The sequence below is a fragment of the Saccopteryx leptura genome, chromosome 5 (assembly GCF_036850995.1).
Source record: "Saccopteryx leptura isolate mSacLep1 chromosome 5, mSacLep1_pri_phased_curated, whole genome shotgun sequence".
NCBI classification, from domain to species: domain Eukaryota; kingdom Metazoa; phylum Chordata; class Mammalia; order Chiroptera; family Emballonuridae; genus Saccopteryx; species Saccopteryx leptura.
In genome coordinates this window covers 130,186,548-130,205,868 of record NC_089507.1, presented here as the reverse complement: position 1 = coordinate 130,205,868, position 19,321 = coordinate 130,186,548, and the positions used below count along the sequence as shown (strand labels likewise).

Here is a 19,321-nt window from a genome sequence, read left to right as displayed (position 1 = left end):
TCATCCAAGAGAGGTTGATGATGTTCCAGGGGCAATTTTGAAGGTTTGAAGGGCCTGGGAGGGAGGATGGCAGGGACCCGGACTTGCGGGGAGGAGAGAAAAGGGATCAGAGAGGCAGGGTGGGTGGCACCTTGGGGAAAGCAGAGGCAGCAGCAGGGAAATAAAGGGACCGCGCTGCATGGAGCAGGGACGGAGAAGGAGCAGACCGCACAGTCTCGGACTTTGTGCCATTTAAAGCTTGAGGAGACCTTTCACGGTATCAGTAGGTGTGAGATAAGAGTCTAAGACCAGAGGATTTGGTTTGAGAATACCTGATTGTTTGAACTTGATATTTGCTTTGGACTTTGTTTCTGTTTGACAAGGGTGGCTCAGTCTTGGTTTCATCAGAAAGTCTATTAGTTTGTATTTTAGCTGAGTATTAACTTACAGCTATAAGCCAACGACTAATCAGAGTTGCTTTCCAAAGCCCTGGTGAATGGGACAAGATCTCTTATGGACAAGCTTTCACATTGTTACAGAGCAAAGATTCTACTCAGACAGGATCTAAATTGATGGTTCAAACAGGGGGAGAGATGTCACTCCCTGCCAGACAGTACAATTCAGAAGTGGAAATGAGGGAATGAGTCTTTTAAACACTCTAAGTCCTCCTTCTGGAGGCCATGGAGGTGCTGAGGCCCCGGGAGCAATGGGGGATTATTGCACCCCACCCTATGCAGGCAGCAGGAGCAGCAGGAGTAGCAGGTGAACTGCCCCAACTCCACGTGAAGGGGGAATCTGGCATTCTAAAAACTCAAGTGGCTGGCCCTGGCTCTATCCACTGAGCCACTGTCCAGGGCCTATGGTATCCAATTTGTTGTTTACAACTCTTTAAATGACTCAATTCAAAATCTTCTAGCTGCAGGAAAGGGCCGTCTTTTTAATTTTCTCCATCTGGGTTTCCTAGCTGTGTGCTGGCTGCTGCTTGTTCTCTCAGTTGTTTGATTATTTCAGGTTCCCTCTCTGTCTCAGCATGTTGGCCGAGAAAAGATGTTTTGTGGGGTTCTTCTTGTTCTGCAGTGTTTGGCCTCATCCTTCCTGTCATCTCAGGGGCCGAGTTTGAGATTTGCTTACAATTTTTAAAAATTTTTTTATTAAGTGAGAGGTGGGAAGGCAAGCAGACAGATTCCCACCTGTGTCCCAAATGGGATCCACCTGGCAAGCCCTCTCAGGGGGATACTCTGCCCATCCGGGGCCAATGCTCCTTTGCTCAGCAACCGAGCTATTTCAGCGCCTGGTGATATCCTCAGCACCTGGGGCCAAATTGCTCAAACTGTTCTTGCCATGGCTGCTTGAGAGAATGAGAGAGAGAGAGAGAGAGAGAGAGAGAGAGAGAGAGGGAAAAGGGGAAGAGGAAGGAAAGGTGAAGGGGGAGAGGGAGGAGAGAGAGGCAGATGGTCATTTCTCCAGTGTGCCCTGACTGGGGATTGAACCTGGGACTTCCACACGCCCGACCAATGCTCTACTGCTGAGCCAACCGGCCAGGGCCATGTTCTGTGTATTTTAATGCATGAAAGCTTGTATTGTATTATTTTTAAGGGATGGTGCCCTCCTATAATTTTTACATAATACTATTTATTCTCTTTTTAAATTAAATTTATCGGGGTGACATTGATTAATAGCATTGTATAGGTTTCGATTACACAGTTGCATGATATATATATTATCTGTACATTGCATTGTGTGCCCACCACCCATAGTCAGGTCATCTGCAGTCACCATATATTTGACCCCTTTTACCCTTATGGCCTCCTCCCCTCTGTCCCGCTGGTAACCAGCACACTGCGGGCTGTGTCTGTGAGCATTTGTAGAATTGGTCCCTCTTTGTGTGCATTTGGTCTTCTGTGGGAGTGTGAGCTCTCTCTTGCCCGGGGGCCTGGGCACACTCTCAGGCAGGGCGGGTCTCAGGGCCCACTGAGCTCACACCAGCCTGGTGGTCTGCCCGTTTCCCTGAAGAGTTCAGGAACCCTTTGTTTCCTCTGTCTCTATCAAAAAAACCACAATTTAAAAATCTTGTTGTGGGGTGTGTAAATTGTTGACGACCACTAAATTCTTCTGTAAAGGGTCTGAGGTCAAAAAGGGTCAAGACAGAGCAGATGCAGTGGGGGGCTGGAGGTCTTGGGAGCCCTGGGCTGCGAGAGGTTGCTGAGAAATGGGGCCAGGAAGGGATCAGAATGTCTCTCTGAGAAACTCACCCCCTTGCTCATCACTGAGGGTTCAGTGGTCCCCCGGGGGCAGGTGTGAGGTGGGGGTGGGAAGGCCATTTTCTGGTAAATGTGCAGGAATGCAGAAGGGGCAACCTCTGGGTGATTGTGAGGATGAAACATGAGGGAGCAGGAGAAAAGGTGGAGAAGAGGACAGAGGGGTTGTGTGAGATTCCTGGTCATGGTGAGCTTCACAGGTGTATGACTCAGGGCTGCTCAGGGCCCTGTGCTTGGCAGGGCCCCAGCTTGGTTCAATGCTCTATAATATCATCTTAAACTCCTCCATTATTTTTGATCAAAAATGTCTGATATTTTCCTTTTGAGCCCAACTCTTGCAAATTACATACTTGGTCCTTTATTGGAAGTTAAAAAACTATTACCTAGGGTCATTCAGGGTGAGATAAGTTCTTCACACCAATAACTGGTCCAATGATAAGGTCATTAACACCATTATTTCCAGAGCTAGCTGCTTCCGTCCATGAATACTTACCCTATGGTCCACTGCTTCCGGCTGCATCTGGTCCTCTTCGTAGACACCCTCAAGCTTAAGCACTGACTGATCAGATTTCTCAATCTAGTGGACCAAAATGTATAATACATTCAATATTTTTATGATGATGCAACAGAAAACTAGAACATCATGTCAACTGTGACCACTGTGACAGCCTGCCTCTCACCTGAAAAGTCTCGAGAGCCTGTTGATCCAGCCGCTGGGTAAATCTCGGATAAGCTGCCTGTCTGGCCTGAGGTGGGAGACAGTAGGAGGGCGGGAGGGAAGGGTGTGTGCTGCCTTGTTGGTCATGCTGACTTTCAAGCTTGCAAGAGCCCTGTGGGAATAACCAGAGAAGCTGTGTGATCACTGGAAGACTTTTCTCCAGCCTCCTCTTCCTCTTTTACCCTGGGTATTAATAGTTTAGATGCCTTTGGATTCATACTTGAGTTTTGTTAATGTCTAAATCAGTAACTTGAGACCCTCCTGAAAGACCACAACCAAATCCCATATAATATAATCACTAGCAAGCACCCCAAGGTTACACAAAGTCACAGGCCCAACTCTCTTCTCCCAGAATCCCCTGTGGTCTCCCACTGTACCAGGAACACAACCAGACACTGTGACTGGCTTTCTGGGCAAGACTAAGGTAATTTTCCAGGTGCAAAACCCTGAGGTTGCTGGCTTGAGCCCAAATTTGCTGGCTTGAGCAAGGGGTCAGTGGTTTGGCTGTAGCTCCCCTAGTCAGAGCGCATATGAGAAAGCAGTGAATGAGCAACTAATTTGCTGCAAGTATGAGTTGATGCTTTTTGCTTTTCATCTTTCTCCCTTCCTGTCTGTCTGTCAGTGCCTGTCCCTCTCTCTCTCACTAAAAAAAAAAAAAAAAAAAGAGAGGTCATTAATAAGGGTTTCTTGAAACCACCATATAACTCAAACACCAACTGTAGCTTTAGAAATCTCAGTGCCAGAGCAGGCACACGGAGAAAAAGGTTTCAACTTGGTAAAACTGAAGCAGCCAGCAGGTTATGGGACAATAATATTTCTGTCTCTTTAAAGGCAAACTGTCACCCACAGGCCCCACCCACTCTGAGCTCCCCAGCTCAGTGGTTTGGGCGGTGAAAATACTTTCCTCTCCCTCACAGTTAAAGCATAAGCACCAGCTCAGAGGGCTACTTTGGAGAAAACCTGAGAGCTCGTCAACCTGTTCAATAGATGGTGAGCCTCGCTGAGGTAGCCTTGAGGACAGAGCTGTGAGGGCAAGAGGTCCGGGGAGTGAGCAGGGGTGGGTCTAGTCCGGGAAGGGACCAGGGACTGGCTCGCAGTGCAGCAGGGAGATGCTGTCAGGGTGGCCATGGCAAAAGGCCGGGACGGGAGTAAGGAGTGTTAATAGCACAGTGTCATAAGTCTCATGTGTATATATTTATTATTACATTTTTATTGATTTTAGAAAGAAGGGGAGAGAGAGAGAGAGTGAAAGAGATATACACAGACAAAGGGGGGAAATCATTGATTTGTTGTTCCACTTATTTATGCATTCATTTGTTGATTCTTGTATGTCCCTGACCAGGATCAAACGTGGAACCTTAGCATATATGGGCAATGCTCCAACCAACAGCACTCCCAGCCAGGGCACATCTCATACTTAACAGGACAAATGCATGCTGACTGGTGCATCACATGCATTTGCTGTTGTGACAGGGCTGCCTGATTAGCCTTCCTGTTTCCTTGATAGGATATTAGTGTCCCCAAAGCAGATTTATACAGCTCAAAGACAATTTAGAGATAACCGAGTCTAAACCCCTCTTCTGACTGAAGAAGAAGCCAGATCCCAGCGTGAGCAGGGACTCTCCAGGGGGTACCCTTAGCTCTGATGGCAGAGGACATCTAGAATGCGGTTTGCTGAATCCTTTCCATGATTTAGCAGAGAGACTGTGACCGCAGTAGTATGACATATAAGGTGGAGAGGGGGTGCCCTGGGGGAGGACTGGCCATTCTGGAGAAACAGTGCATGAGAAACCCTCCTGTGAACTCCCTACGTATAGGCTTCCTACCGGTCCTTCACTCAGCAAGAGTGTGGACCCTCTTCCCTGCCCTCTCTTGATCTATCTCTGCTTCGATGGGATTTTAGACTCATGGGCCTGAGAAGACCAGGAAGAGGCGCTGTGTGCAGTGGTTAGGAGGGATGTGCTGGTCAGACAGACTTGTAATTGGGTTTCTGCTCTGCCCAGTACCTGTTAACGCTGTGACCTTGGGAAAGTGTCTCAGCATTTCGAGAACACATCAATGTCCTCATTTAAAAAGTGAGAAAATTCTTTTTCAATCTTAAAAACTAGGGTCTTTTTAAAAATTTTTATTTAAAAAATTAAATATAACAAGATATTGATCAATAGGAATATATAGCTTTCAGGTGAACAGCTCTATAGTGTTTGAACAGTTGATTGTGTTGTGTGCCCAGCACCCAAAGTCAAGTCATTTTCTGTCACTGTATATTTGTCTTATGTGTGATTTTTTTAAAAATAATTTAATTTTTTAATGGGGCGACATCAATAAATCAGGATATATATATTCAAAGATAACAAGTCCAGCTTATCTTGTCGTTCAATTATGTTGGATACCCATCACCCAAAGTCAGATTGTCCTCTGTCACCTTCTATCTTGTTTTCTTTGTGCCCCTCCCCCTCCCCCCTTCCCTCTCCCTCCCCCCCCAACCACCACACTCCTATCAATGTCTCTTAGTTTCACTTTTATGTCCCACCTACGTATGGAATAATGCAGTTCCTAGTTTTTTCTGATTTACTTATTTCGCTTCGTATCATGTTATCAAGATCCCACCATTTTGCTGTAAATGATCCGATGTCATCATTTCTTATGGCTGAGTAGTATTCCATAGTGTTTATGTGCCACATCTTCTTTATCCAGTCATCTATTGATGGGCTTTTTGGTTGTTTCCATGTCCTGGCCACTGTGAACAATGCTGCAATGAACATGGGGCTGCATGTGTCTTTACGTATCAATGTTTCTGAGTTTTTGGGGTATATACCCAGTAGAGGGATTGCTGGGTCATAAGGTAGTTCTATTTTCAGTTTTTTGAGGAACCACCATACTTTCTTCCATAATGGTTGTACTACTTTAACATTCCCACCAACAGTGTATGAGGGTTCCTTTTTCTCCACAGCCTCTCCAACATTTGCTATTACCTGTCTTGTTAATAATAGCTAATCGAACAGGTGTGAGGTGGTATCTCATTGCAGTTTTGATTTGCATTTCTCTAATAACTAAAGAAGATGAGCATCTTTTCATATATCTGTTGGCCATTTATACTTCTTCCTGGGAGAAGTGTCTGTTCATGTCCTCTTCCCATTTTTTTATTGGATTGTTTGTTTGTTGTTGAGTTTTAGGAGTTCTTTGTATATTTTGGATATTAGGCCCTTATCTGAGCTGTTGTTTGAAAATATCATTTCCCATTTAGTTGGCTTTCTGTTTATTTTGTTATCAGTTTCTCTTGCTGAGCAAAAACTTCTTAGTCTGATGTAGTCCCATTCATTGATTTATGCCTTCACTTCTCTTGCTTGTGGAGTCAAATTCATAAAATGCTCTTTAAAGCCCAGGTCCATGAGTTGAGAACCTATGTCTTCTTCTATGTACTTAATTGTTTCAGGTCTTATGTTTAGATCTTTGATCCATTTTGAGTTAATTTTAGTACAGGGGGACAAACTGTAGTCCAGTTTCATTCTTTTGCATGTGGCTTTCCAGTTTTCCCAACACCATTTGTTGAAGAGGTTTTCTTTTCTCCATTGTGTGTTGTTGGCCCCTTTATCAAAAATTATTTGACTATATATAGGTGGTTTTATTTCTGGACTTTCTATTCTGTTCCATTGGTCTGAGTGTCTATTTTTCTGCCAATATCATGCTGTTTTGATTGTCGTGGCCCTATAATATAGTTTGAAGTCAGGTATTGTAATGCCCCCAGCTTCATTCTTTTTCCTTAGGATTGCTTTGGCTATTTGGTTTTTTTTTATAGTTCCATATAAATCTGATGATTTTTTGCTTTATTTCTTTAAAAAATGTCATTGGAATTTTTATGGGAATTGCATTAAATTTGTATATTGCTTTGGGTAATATGGCCATCTTGATTATATTTATTCTTCCTAACCAAGAACAAGGTATATTCTTCCATCTCATTATATCTTTTTTGATTTCCCTTAACAATGGTTTATTGTTTTCATTATATAAGTCCTTTACATACTTTGTTATGTTTATTCCAAAGTATTTTATTTTTTTTGTTGCAATCGTGAAGGGGATTATTCTTTTGAGTTCGTTCTCAATTGTTTCACTGTTGGCATATAGAAAGGCTATTGACTTCTGTATGTTAATTTTGTATCCTGTGACCTTACTGTATTGGCTTATTGTTTCTAGTAGTCTTTTTGTGGATTCTTTGGGGTTTTCGATGTATAGGATCATATCATCTGCAAAAAGTGATACCTTTACTTCTTCTTTTCCGATATGGATGCCTTTTATTTCTTTGTCTTGTCTGATTGCTCTGGCTAGAACCTCTAGTACCACTTTAAATAAGAGTGGAGAGAGTGGACAACCCTGTTTTGTTCCTGATTTAAGGGGGAAAGCCTTCAGTTTAGTGCCATTTAATATGATGTTAGCTGATGGTTTATCATATATGGCCTTTATTATGTTGAGATATATTCCTTCTATACCCATTTTGTTGAGAGTCTTAAACATAAAATTGTGTTGTATTTTATCAAAAGCCTTTTCTGCATCTGCTGATAAGACCATGTGGTTTTTGTTCTTTGTTTTGTTGATATGGTGTATTACGTTAACCGTTTTATGTATGTTGAACCATCCTTGAGATTCTGGGATGAATTCCACTTGATCATGCTGTATTATTTTTTTAATATGTTGTTGTATTTGATTTGCTAGTATTTTGTTTAGTATTTTAGCATCTGTATTCATTACAGATATTGGTCTGTAGTTTTCTTTTTTTGTGCCATCCTTGCCTGGTTTTGGTATGAGGGTTATGTTGGCCTCATAAAATGTGTTTGGAAGTATTGCTTCTTCTTCAATTTTTTTGGAAGACTTTCAGTAGAATAGGAACCAAGTCTTCTTTGAATGTTTGATAAAATTCGCTGATATAGCCATCAGGGCCTGGACTTTTATTTTTGGGGAGGTTTTTAATGGTTTTTTCTATTTCTTCTCTACTAATATGTCTGTTTAGGCTTTCTGCTTCTTCTTGACTCAGTCTAGGAAGGTTGTATGGTTCTAGGAATTTATCCATTTCTTCTAGGTTGTTGAATTTAGTGGCATAAAGTTTTTCATAGTATTACACAATAATTCTTTGTATATTTACGGTGTCCGTGGTGATTTCTCCTCTTTCATTTTGGATTTTGTTTATATGAGTTCTTTCTCTTTTTTCCTTGGTATGTCTTGCCAATGGTTTGTCAATTTTGTTGATCTTTTCAAAGAACCAACTCCTTGTTCTATTAATTTTTTCTATAGTTTTTCTGTTCTCTATTTCATTTATTTCTGCTCTGATTTTTATTATCTCCTTTCTTCGGCTGGTTTTGGGTTGTCTCTGTTCTTCTTTTTCTAGTTCCTTAAGGTGTGAAGTTAAGTGGTTCACTTGGGCTCTCTCTTGTTTGTTCATATATGCCTGAAGTGATATGAACTTCACTCTTATCACTGCTTTTACTGCATCCCATAGATCCTGGTATGTCGTATTGTCATTTTCATTAGTCTGTATATATCTTTTGATCTCTGCACTTATTTCTTCTTTGACCCATTCATTTTTTAAAAGTATGTTGTTTAGTTTTCACATTTTTGTGGGATTTTTTTCCTCTTTTTTGCAGTTGAATTCTAGTTTCAAGGCTTTATGATCAGAAAATATGCTTGGTACAACTTTGATTTTTCTGAATTTGCTGATGTTGTTTTTGTGGCCCAACATATGGTCAATTCTTGAGAATGATCCATGTACACTGGAGAAAAATGTATACTCAGTCACTTTGAGATGAAATATCCTGTAGATGTCTATCATATCCAGGTGCTCTAGTGTTTTGTTTAAGGCCACTATGTCTTTGTTGATTCTCTGTTTGGATGACCGATCTAGAGCTGTCAGCGGTGTATTGAGGTCTCCAAGTATGATTGTATTTTTGTCAGTTTTTGTTTTAAGGTCAATAAGTAGCTGTCTTATATATTTTGATGCTCTTTGGTTTGGTGCATATATATTAAGAATTGTTATGTCTTCTTGATTCAGTGTCCTCTTAGCCATTATGAAATGCCCCTTTTTGTCTCTGAGTACTTTTGCTGTCTTGTAGTCAGCATTATCAGATATGAGTATTGCTACGCCTGCTTTTTTGTGGATGTTATTTGCTTGGAGTATTGTTTTCCAGCCTTTCACTTTGAATTTGTTTTTATCCTTGTTACTTAGATGAGTTTCTTGTAGGCAGCATACAGTTGGATTTTCTTTTTTGATCCATTCTGCTACTCTGTGCCTTTTTATTGGTGAGTTTAATCTGTTTACATTTAGTGTAATTATTGACACTTGTGAGTTCCCTATTGCCATTTTATATATTGCTTTCTGTTAGTTTTGTTTCTTGTTTGATCCTTCTCTTTTGTTTTTCTATCTTTTGTTTTTATTTGGTTGTATTCCATACATCTTTCCTCTGTTGCTATCTTTTTTATCTCATGTGCTTATGTGGTGGTTTTTTCAATGGTGGTTACCTTTAAGTAATGAAAAGGGTTCCTACTCTGTTCATTGTAGCGAACTATTTTGTGAGTACTTTTATACTCCATCATCCTTTGCTACTGTTTATCTCCATCTTCTCCCCCCCTTTCTTTTTGTTGTTGTCACAGTTTAAATTTGGTTTTATTGTGTTCTTCTTGGAGCTTTTACTTGTGGCTTTGTTTTTTTTTGTTCTTTGTATCTGATTGGAGAACCCACTTTAGTAATTCCTGGAGTGGGGGTTTTTTGATGATAAATTCCCTCATCTTTTCTGTATCTGTGAATGTTTTTATTTCTCCTTCATATTTGAAGGATAGCTTTGATGGGTATAGTATTTGTGGCTGAAAGTTCCTCTCTTTCAGGACTTTAAATATTGGGGTCCACTCTCTTCTAGCTTGTAGAGTTTCTGCTGAGGAATCTGATAATAATCTAATGGGCCTTCCTTTATATATTGTATTCTTCTTTTCCCTGGCTGCCTTGAGAATTTTTTCTTTGCCATTGGTTTGTGCCAGTTTCATTATGATATGCCTTGGAGTAGGTTTGTTGGGGTTAAGAAAACTCGGAGTTCTGTTTGCTTCTTGAATTTGAGGCTTTAGTTCTTTCCACAGGCTTGGGAAGTTCTCATCTATTATTTATTTGAGTATGTTCTCCATTCCATTTTCTCCCTTTTCTCCCTCTGATATACCTATTATTCTTATGTTATTCTTTTTGATGGAGTCAGATAATTCTTGTAGGGCTATCTCATTTTTATTTTTATTTTTGAGTCTCTTTCTTCTTCTCTCTGTTTTACCTCAAGTTGCTTGTCTTCTATTTCACTAATTCTCTCTTCTATCTGACCTGTTCTATTAGCTAAGCTTGTTACCTTGTTTTTCAGCTCGTGAATTGAGTTTTTCATCTCTGTTTGACTTGTTTTTAGTTTCAATTTCCTTGGAAATATATTCTTTGTGTTCATTGAGTTGTTTTCTGAGCTCCTTAAATTGCCTTTCTGTGTTTTCTTGTATATCTTGGAGGATATTTAGGATTTGTATCTTGAATTCTCTGTCATTTAGCTCCAAGGTTTCCAATATATTAAATTTTTTCTCCATAGATTTTACCTCATCTAGCTGTGTTACCTCTCTTTCTTTTGTATCCATGATATTCAATTTTCTCTTCCTTAATGGCATCTGAGGGTGGTTTTGTTGATAGTATTAATGAGATTTAATAAAGAATAAAAAGTTTAAAAAAATAAAAAATCTAAAAGAGTTGGTTTTTTTAAAAAAAAATTAATAATGAAATAAAGAAAAATAAAATAAAATAAAAATTAAAAAAAAATGAAGTTATTCCCCCCTCCTTTTTTCCTCTCCTCTCTTTCTTTCTTGAGAAAATCTTGTGGTGAACTGTGAATAATAACAAACAATGCCTGTAATGGAGGGCCTGAATTGGGGAAAAGTCATAAAGGGGCAAAAAAAAAAAAAAAAAAAAAAAAAAAGAAAGAAAGAAAAAAGAAGGGGGTATGGACCCACAAAAAGCAAATAAGGAAAAAATTTGGGTCAAGAATAAAATGATTTGCTTTTAGGTGTTGGTTGACTAAGAGTTATGATGAGAGGAATAAGAGGGAAACAGAAAAATGGGGGAACAAATTAAAAAATTACTATTGTATTTAGTGGAACAAGAACTAGATAAAATGGAGAGCCAGGGATGGGAGCACTGCTAGTGAGTTAAAAAGGTGAAGTAAAAACCCCCCAAAATGCCACAAACATAAGTTTGAGTCCCAGATAAGATAATTTGTTTGTTATTGAGGTTTGAATGAGAGGAGATGTAAAGGAGAAAGGAAGAAACTAATATAGAAGGAGAAAAGAAAGAGAGAGAGAGAAAAAAAGAGGGAACCACTAAAAGAAGAAAAAAGAAAAAAGAGGAGAGAGAGAGAGAGAGAGTTAAGGGTTTTGGAGTGCAACCCTCATAGAGAGAAAGGAAGAGGAAAGAAAAGATAACGGGAGATGTAACACTTATGCGTAGTGTAGTTCAAGGAGAGGAGAGAATAAGACCGGCAGAGAGTTAATCGGCCACATTGGAGGAGGAAAAAAAAATATCAAGAATGAAGATAAGAGAAACAAATGAACAAATATAGTAAAATGTGATAGGTTATAAAGTCTGCAGATTATTCTTGATTTTGAGAGGTTATCTTCTTGCTTTTTCTTTTCTCTCCCTCTTCCTGGTCGGTGACTCTGTATCCCAGGTTCTGCCCCTTTGGCACCTTCAGGTAGAGGTTTGCAGTTGATAATTCTCTATGGCGATGTCATGTATTGTGCTTTAGTCTTTTTTTTTTTTTTTTTAATCTTTTTTTTTTTTTTTTTTTTTTTTTTTTTCATTTTTCTGAAGCTGGAAACGGGGAGAGACAGTCAGACAGACTCCCGCATGCGCCCGACCGGGATCCACCCGGCACGCCCACCAGGGGCGACGCTCTGCCCACCAGGGGGCGATGCTCTGCCCATCCTGGGCGTCGCCATGTTGCGACCAGAGCCACTCCAGCGCCTGAGGCAGAGGCCACAGAGCCATCCCCAGCGCCCGGGCCATCTTTGCTCCAATGGAGCCTTGGCTGCGGGAGGGGAAGAGAGAGACAGAGAGGAAAGCGCGGCGGAGGGGTGGAGAAGCAAATGGGCGCTTCTCCTGTGTGCCCTGGCCGGGAATCGAACCCGGGTCCTCCGCACGCTAGGCCGACGCTCTACCGCTGAGCCAACCGGCCAGGGCCAGTGCTTTAGTCTTGTTGGCAGTCAAGGCTCATTAGCATTTATGGGCTCCACCAGTGAGAGAGTCCGTGTTCCTGGAGCCTTTCTCCTAGTCTTTCCTTCCTCAATTAGTAGCCTGATAATCCAGCTATGGGGTTGCACTGCCTCTGCCTGGATAGTAAGAGGCTCAAAGAGCTGGCAACTCCCCACTCTATTTCCACTCAGCACAGGGCTCTGGGTAAGGCTCAGTCAGTCAGAGCTGCTAGCATAATCAGGCGGGGCTTCCACCCACTCAAAGACCTCTGGCTCTGCCACTCTGTCCGGTAACACAGGCGGGCGCCCACTCCTGGGGCGCTTGGAGGAAACTCTCGCTCACTATCTGCTCATGCAGACCAGGATATCAGACCAGCAGTCTCACACTTTGAGTGAAACCCCCAACCGCATGTAAAAGTTCCAGCGTTGGAATTGGCTTTCGCTCCGTCCCCATGCGCGGCTTTTGTAAGGCGCTGGGGTGGCCCGAGATTCCGCTTTGGCCCACACAAAGGCCCCTGACTCTGCCCCTCTGTGCAATAACACGGGCGTGCACTGCCGAGGCACTTGGAGGAATCTCTCGCTCACTATTTGCGTGCACAGACCAGGATATCAGGCCGGCCGCGTTTCCCTCTGAGTGAAACCCCCACCAGCACGGAAAAGTTCCACCATTGGAATTAGTTCTCACTCCCTCCCATGCACGGCTTTCCCAGAGCATTGGGGCTGTTCAGAGATTCCACTTTTAGCCCGCACAAAGGCCTCTGACTCTGCCTCTCTGTGGGACAACACGGGCGCCCACTCCCGGGGCTTTGGAAGGAATTTCTCGCCCACTATCTGCGCGCGCCGACCAGGGGATTGGGGAAAATGGCTGCCCCGCTTGTCTTTCTTTGTCTGGGTTTGGCGCGAGTATTAGCTTGTATTGCCCGGGTTGCCACAGGAACAGTTTTTCCTCGGCTTGGATCTCTGTGCCACAGCCTGGTTCGGTCGTTTGTGCCGCGGCCTGGATCTATTCACCCCCTTTGCCCGCCTCAGTTTCTATATTCACAGTTCCCAGTGAAAGCCGCCCTGTTTAGGTTAGTGAGGAAGGCGGAGCATTTCTTACTCCCTATTTCCTTCGGGGTTTGGTTATATATTTAGCCAATTTTTTTGCTCGAACATACCTTCGGGTGTATTGCGAAACATCTGGAGGCTCCAAGGATAGGTTTTTCTGTTTCTGGTTGAAGATCTTGTTGAGTTTTTGGGGAGATTTATCGGTATCGCTTCCTACCCCGCCATTACTCTGACATCATCCATGTGTGATTTTTTAATGTAATCACACTTACCAGTCTTTTCCTCCTTCTATTTCAAATCTTAGAAATATCTTTCCTAACCCCAGCTTACAAGGAGATTAACCATGGTTTTTAAATTTTTTATTATTTATATGGATTAGTTTTTACATGTAAACATCTAATCTACATGGCAGTTGAATGGTGTGAGGCATGGGTGCCATCTCTCTCTCTTTCTTTTCTCCTTCTATATTAGTTTCTTCCTTTCTCCTTTACATCTCCTCTCATTCAAACCTCAATAACAAACAAATTATCTTATCTGGGACTCAAACTTATGTTTGTGGCATTTTGGGGGGATTTTTACTTCACCTTTTTAACTCACTAGCAGTGCTCCCATCCCTAGCTCTCCATTTTATCTAGTTCTTGTTCCACTAAATACAATAGTAATTTTTTAATTTGTCCCCCCATTTTTCTGTTTCCCTCTTATTCCTCTCATCATAACTCTTAGTCAACCAACACCTAAAAGCAAATCTTTATGTGGTTCCACAGTTACCCCACAGTCACTCTACTAACCGTCTTTCTCCTTATGGATGTGAGATGCTGCTTTACAAAGTCTGTAACATAATGCAATTGAAGTGAATATAAGTACATATAATATGATTAATGTGGTATATTTTAGAATTTTCTGTTTTCATTTTACTGATCTCTCCATTCATGCGCCGTCATACTGATGTAATTACAGAAACTACAATGTGTGACTCCTGGTAGAGCTAGTCCAACCTTCTTCTTTTTCTCGATGGTGCTGGATTATTTTCTTTTTTCTTCATTCAAACGAACTTTATAACCTGTTGTTTTAACTTTATGATCCACTATTTAACTTTCTAACTTACTATTTATCACCAGCATAAAAAAAAGATTGGTGGCAAGAAAACTTTAATTTAGGTTATATAAAATTGTGTTAGAAAAGTATCCATTGATTTCAGTCTTATGAAACGCTTTCAACACGAGTCAGTGCTGAATTTGTGCAATTGTCTTTTCAGCATCTAGGTAATTTTCTTCTTCATCTATTAATGTGAGATGTGTTGTAATAACCAATTTTCTCATTTTGAACCATCCTAGTATTTCTAAAATAAGTCAGGCTTAATCATGGTGCAGTACATTTTTTGATGTCCAATAAATTATTTAAGATTTTGGTATTAATATTTCCAAATGAGACCTGTCTGTAGCTTTATTTATTGCTGAAATCTTTGTTAGCTTTTGGGATCAATATTATACTTCATTCATTGAGATAATTGTAAGTTTCTATTCTTTTTTATATGAGCAGGATCAGCTTAGCAATGATATGATCAAATGTTTAAGGGTTAGTTGAGTTCCCCTGTGAAAGTACCCAAACCTTGTGCTCCTTTGTGGGAAAACTCTACTTTATTATTTCTTCCACAGTGACTGAGCTGTGTCATCCCTCTGCTCTCACTGGGTTCAATGTCATAGACTATTGCACATTTTCAGGGAGGAAATAATGAAGAAAAGAGGTTTAGGAATGGTGCCCTCTTACCTAAGTTAACCCTTCCCCCTCTCCTTCCCTGCATTAAGGTCTTGTGGGCACCTACATCCCAGAGCCTCTTGACACGAACATGGCTGGTCATCAGGACAACACTCTGAGGATTGTCCTGGTGGGAAAAACAGGAAATGGGAAAAGTGCGACAGCAAACACCATTCTTGGGAGAAAAGAATTTGCTTCTAAAATTTCTGCCCAAGCTGTTACCAAGACGTGTCAGACAGGAACACACAACTGGAAGGGGAAAAACCTTCTTGTCGTGGACACCCCAGGCCTCTTTGACACTAAGGAGACACTGATGACCACCTGTGAGGAGATCAGCCTGTGTGTCCTCTTCTCCCGCCCTGGGCCTCATGCCATCATCCTGGTTCTGCAGCTGGGCCGCTTCACAGAGGAAGACTATAAAACAATTGCATTGATCAAGCACATCTTTGGGAAGGCAGCCATGAAGTACATGATCATCTTGTTCACACGCAAAGATATGTTGGAGGGTCAGCAGCTGAGTGAGTTTATAGAAGAGGCAGATGTGGATCTAAGAAACATCATTCAGGAGTGTGGGAACCGCTGCTGTGCCTTTAATAACAGCCCAAGTGCAGACGAGGCTGAGAAGGAAGGTCAAGTGCAGGAGCTGGTGGAGCTGATAGAAGAGATGGTGCAGGAGAATGGGGGGACTCACTTCTCCAATGCCAACTATAAGGGCATAGAGGAAAAGCTGAGATGTCAGGTAGAGGACTTGAAGGTAATCTATGCTGAGCAATTAAAGAAGGAAATTAAACTAGTAGAAGAACAATATATATCACAGCAGGAAAAGGAGGAAAAAATAAAATTTCTAAAGATAAAATATGATGAACGCATTAAAAATATAAGTAAAGAAGCTAGAAGAAATATATTTAAAGAAATGTTAAGAGGTTTTTGCACTATTCTTTAAAAAGTATGGCATGCATTTTTTGGAAATAAATAGATTTTATTTTTTCTTCTTCTAAATTTACTATGATTTCTTAACATGGTAGGTTGTATTTTCTGAAGACGGCCATAACACTATCCTATCCTACCTATTCTTCTTGTAATCTGAGCTTTTTACTCTTTCTGTGGAGTCTATATCCTTTCCTTTAAATTCAGTGTGCTTTGGGATTGCTTTTATTAATAGTAGGCGGTTGTGACTTCTAAGGTTGTGTTAGGGAAAATGCCTCCTTGCTCTCTTGGGGTGCTTGCCCTTGGAACTTGGCCACCATGTTGTGAGGAAGCCCTCTTGGCCCATGGAGGGACCCCATGAAGAGACCTTGTTGTCTCTGGCGCACTCCCCCCACTGCTCTTACATCAGCCAGCAGAGCCTACGTGGCCGCTGTGCACAGGAGGCAACATGGACGTGGGTTCTCCGGCTGCCAACTGAGCGCTGCAGATGGAGCTGCAGAGAGCAAAGAGGAGCTGCCCCACTCTGTCCTGCCCTGATCCCAGATTCGTGTGAAAATAAATACTTGTTTTCAGTTGTTTGTTACTTAGTGATCGCTAATCTGGAGCATCTTCCCAACTCGTTCCCCACCCATCCCCGCGATGCCAGCAAACTTAAGAAGTTACACAATGGGCATATTCCGGCAATAATATTTCATTGAATTCTTAGACTCGATTTAGGAAGATTTAAATAAGAACTCCTGCACATGTCAAGTGTTAGTGCCACTGGTGATGCACATGATTTCAGTTCGCATCTCTGAGTGCTTTGTTAGGGAAGCAGCTGGCTTCTCCAGCAAGATGGTGTGCAGTCCATGCAGGTCTGGAAGTCGCTAAATTCTCTGTTTTTCTCTTTTCTTTTTGAAGGCACCATCCTAAGTTAAAATGGCCCTGAGAATAATTTAAAACTCTTCTATGCCAAATATTTTTATCTTCTTCTGCAGATCTATACTTTTTCTCCTTCACCTTAGCTCTTTGTCCCAGGATTGATCTATGTGGATCTCATTGTTAACAAACTCAGTGGGTTCACACTTGGGTTGTTCTATTCAAGAAGGAGACGTGGTTGTCACAAGGGAGTTTTATTTACTTGTAGCAAGTTAAGGAGACAGGATTCATATCCAAGCTCTGTGTCTTCCACAGGAGGCTTAGCCCTTGCTTATACACACTATTTGGTCAATTCTGTTGTGGTGCAACCACAACAAACTGGAACTGGAGCCCCAAACTAATGCAATCAATTTGGGTTTCATACACTGGTCAGTGGTCTGCCTGCTGCACCTCTCACAACGGACAACGATGAGCTCAGGGGGAGAGGGGTATTTATAGGTGACCCACAAGGTTACAATTTTTTCAGCAGGTTTGTACAATATCTTTGCAAAAGCACACAAGCATACACTGTACTAAGATAATTAACTGTCTTCCTGCAATATCTGCAGGCTGACACACAAGAAACACATCCTGCCTTTGCTAGCAAGGTTAGATTTGCTAAGGCCATGAGAATTTTCTACTTTAGCTGTAGCTATAAGCTAAATTGGGTCAGGGGTCCTCCCCAGCATGTGCTGGCATGCCAGTACATTCCCCACTGGTTTTACTGGGGAATCAAATTATTGTTTCCTTATCAATATGAACGGGTTGATAGTATGCCCTTAGTACTATAAGGTTTATGGCTTGAATTTTCTTTTGTACATACTGCGTGAGGCAGTTGGTAATACATGGACCAATGGTGACCCCTACTATAAGCAAATGAGGGGTCTGGTAAGAGCAGTAAGTAATGTAGTGGGCCAAGGTGATGATGAAGAGAATAAATTCTTATATTAATTTCTTTCTGCCTTGCGTTTTTCTTTTTATACTAACCTTCTATAACCTGCACAAACCTTTGCAATTTATATAAACTTTTAATTTTTATGAATTTTTTTATTTACTCAGAAATAACTGGCTTTATAATAATGTACTTTCTCCCTTTTTTTTTTTTTTGTTTGTATTTTTCTGAAGCTGGAAACAGGGAGAGACAGTCAGACAGACTCCTGCATGCGCCCGACTGGGATCCACCTGGCACGCCCACCAGGGGCGACGCTCTGCCCACCAGGGGGCGATGCTCTGCCCCTCCGGGGCGTCGCTCTGCCGCGACCAGAGCCACTCTAGCGCCTGGGGCAGAGGCCAAGGAGCCATCGCCAGCGCCCGGGCCATCTTTGCTCCAATGGAGCCTTGGCTGCAGGAGGGGAAGAGAGAGACAGAGAGGAAGGAGGGAAGGGGGTGGAGAAGCAAATGGGCGCTTCTCCTATGTGCCCTGGCTGGGAATCGAACCCGGGTTCCCCGCACGCCAGGTCGACGCTCTACCGCTGAGCCAACAGGCCAGGGCCTCTCCCTTTTTTGTTTAAAAGTATTTTTATACCTTATATATTTTATTATTGAAATTATGCAATTTTCTTTCAGTCAGAACTTTTAATTTTAAAAATTTTAACCTTTATTATTAGTGACAACTAAGCTGGCAATAAGTAATTTTTTTTAAAGTATATTTCCTCTTGGAGGGGTCCTCCCTCTAAGTAGCTAGTATTTATAGGTTAAGTATAAGTACGTATACATATATATTTTTTATTATTTTGTAGCTTCCCTTCTAGCTAAGGGACTTATAGTAGTATATGCATTAATTTTTAAGACAACTTGTTCTGGCTTTCCTTTGACCTTAGTTTCCCTCCCTTCCTAAAGTCTAATTAAAAGGAGGTCCTTAGTGAGTTTTTCAGGCATTAGACATGCGTGGACCAGCCAGCTTCTGGTTTGTGGCTGGAGCAGGGCATGCTGTCCTTCTCAAGGTCAGCTTAAAAGGGTTGGTGGGGTCAGTCTCCACTGTCCACGAGGGTGTCTCTGCTGGAACTGCAGGCTTCAACCGGTTGTGGTGGACCCAAGTGGGTATGCCTTCTACCTTGGCAGCAGTGGGAGTGGTCAGGATCACGGTGACAGTGTTTGGACCTGTCCACGTGGGAGTCAGTCCTTGGGTGGCTTACTTCTTTATCTAGACAGTCCCCAAGCTGGAAGGGATGTACCAGGTCTCCTAGCAGTGCTGGAATCACCTCTCAGACAGTCTTTTGGACAGCCTACTGAGTAATCTGTAGACCCTGTAAGCACTTAAGGAAGGAGTGGTTACTTAACTTAGTTGTTTTATTTCCTCTCTGAGTTTAAATAGGAAGGAGAGGGTCTCCTAAACATTATCTCAAAAGGAGTGAATTCTTTCCTGTATGGGGTGCACCTCGCCCTAAGGAGGGCTAAGGGGAGTAAGCTGGGCTACTTTCCACCGGTTTAAAACAAATTTAGTTAAAATTTCCTTTAAGAGCTGATTCATGTTTTTTACCTGTTAATTATTTGAGTA

The 19,321-nt window shown here is 41.8% G+C and overlaps 1 protein-coding gene across 2 annotated transcripts; it reads left to right on the top strand.

The window, feature by feature from the left end:
• Positions 1 to 3,864: 3,864 nt before the first annotated feature.
• LOC136405607 (GTPase IMAP family member 7-like) lies at positions 3,865 to 16,482 on the top strand. Of its 2 annotated transcripts, none has more exons than XM_066385107.1 (2): positions 3,865 to 3,945; positions 15,051 to 16,482. In XM_066385107.1, the coding sequence occupies exon 2, from the start codon at positions 15,092 to 15,094 to the stop codon at positions 15,941 to 15,943; it is 852 nt and encodes a 283-aa protein (XP_066241204.1). In that variant the 5' UTR covers positions 3,865 to 3,945; positions 15,051 to 15,091; the 3' UTR covers positions 15,944 to 16,482. The 2 variants fall into 2 exon arrangements, with proteins under 2 accessions (XP_066241204.1, XP_066241205.1); XM_066385108.1 differs by having other exon boundaries at positions 3,872 to 3,960.
• The last annotated feature ends 2,839 nt before the right edge of the window (positions 16,483 to 19,321 follow it).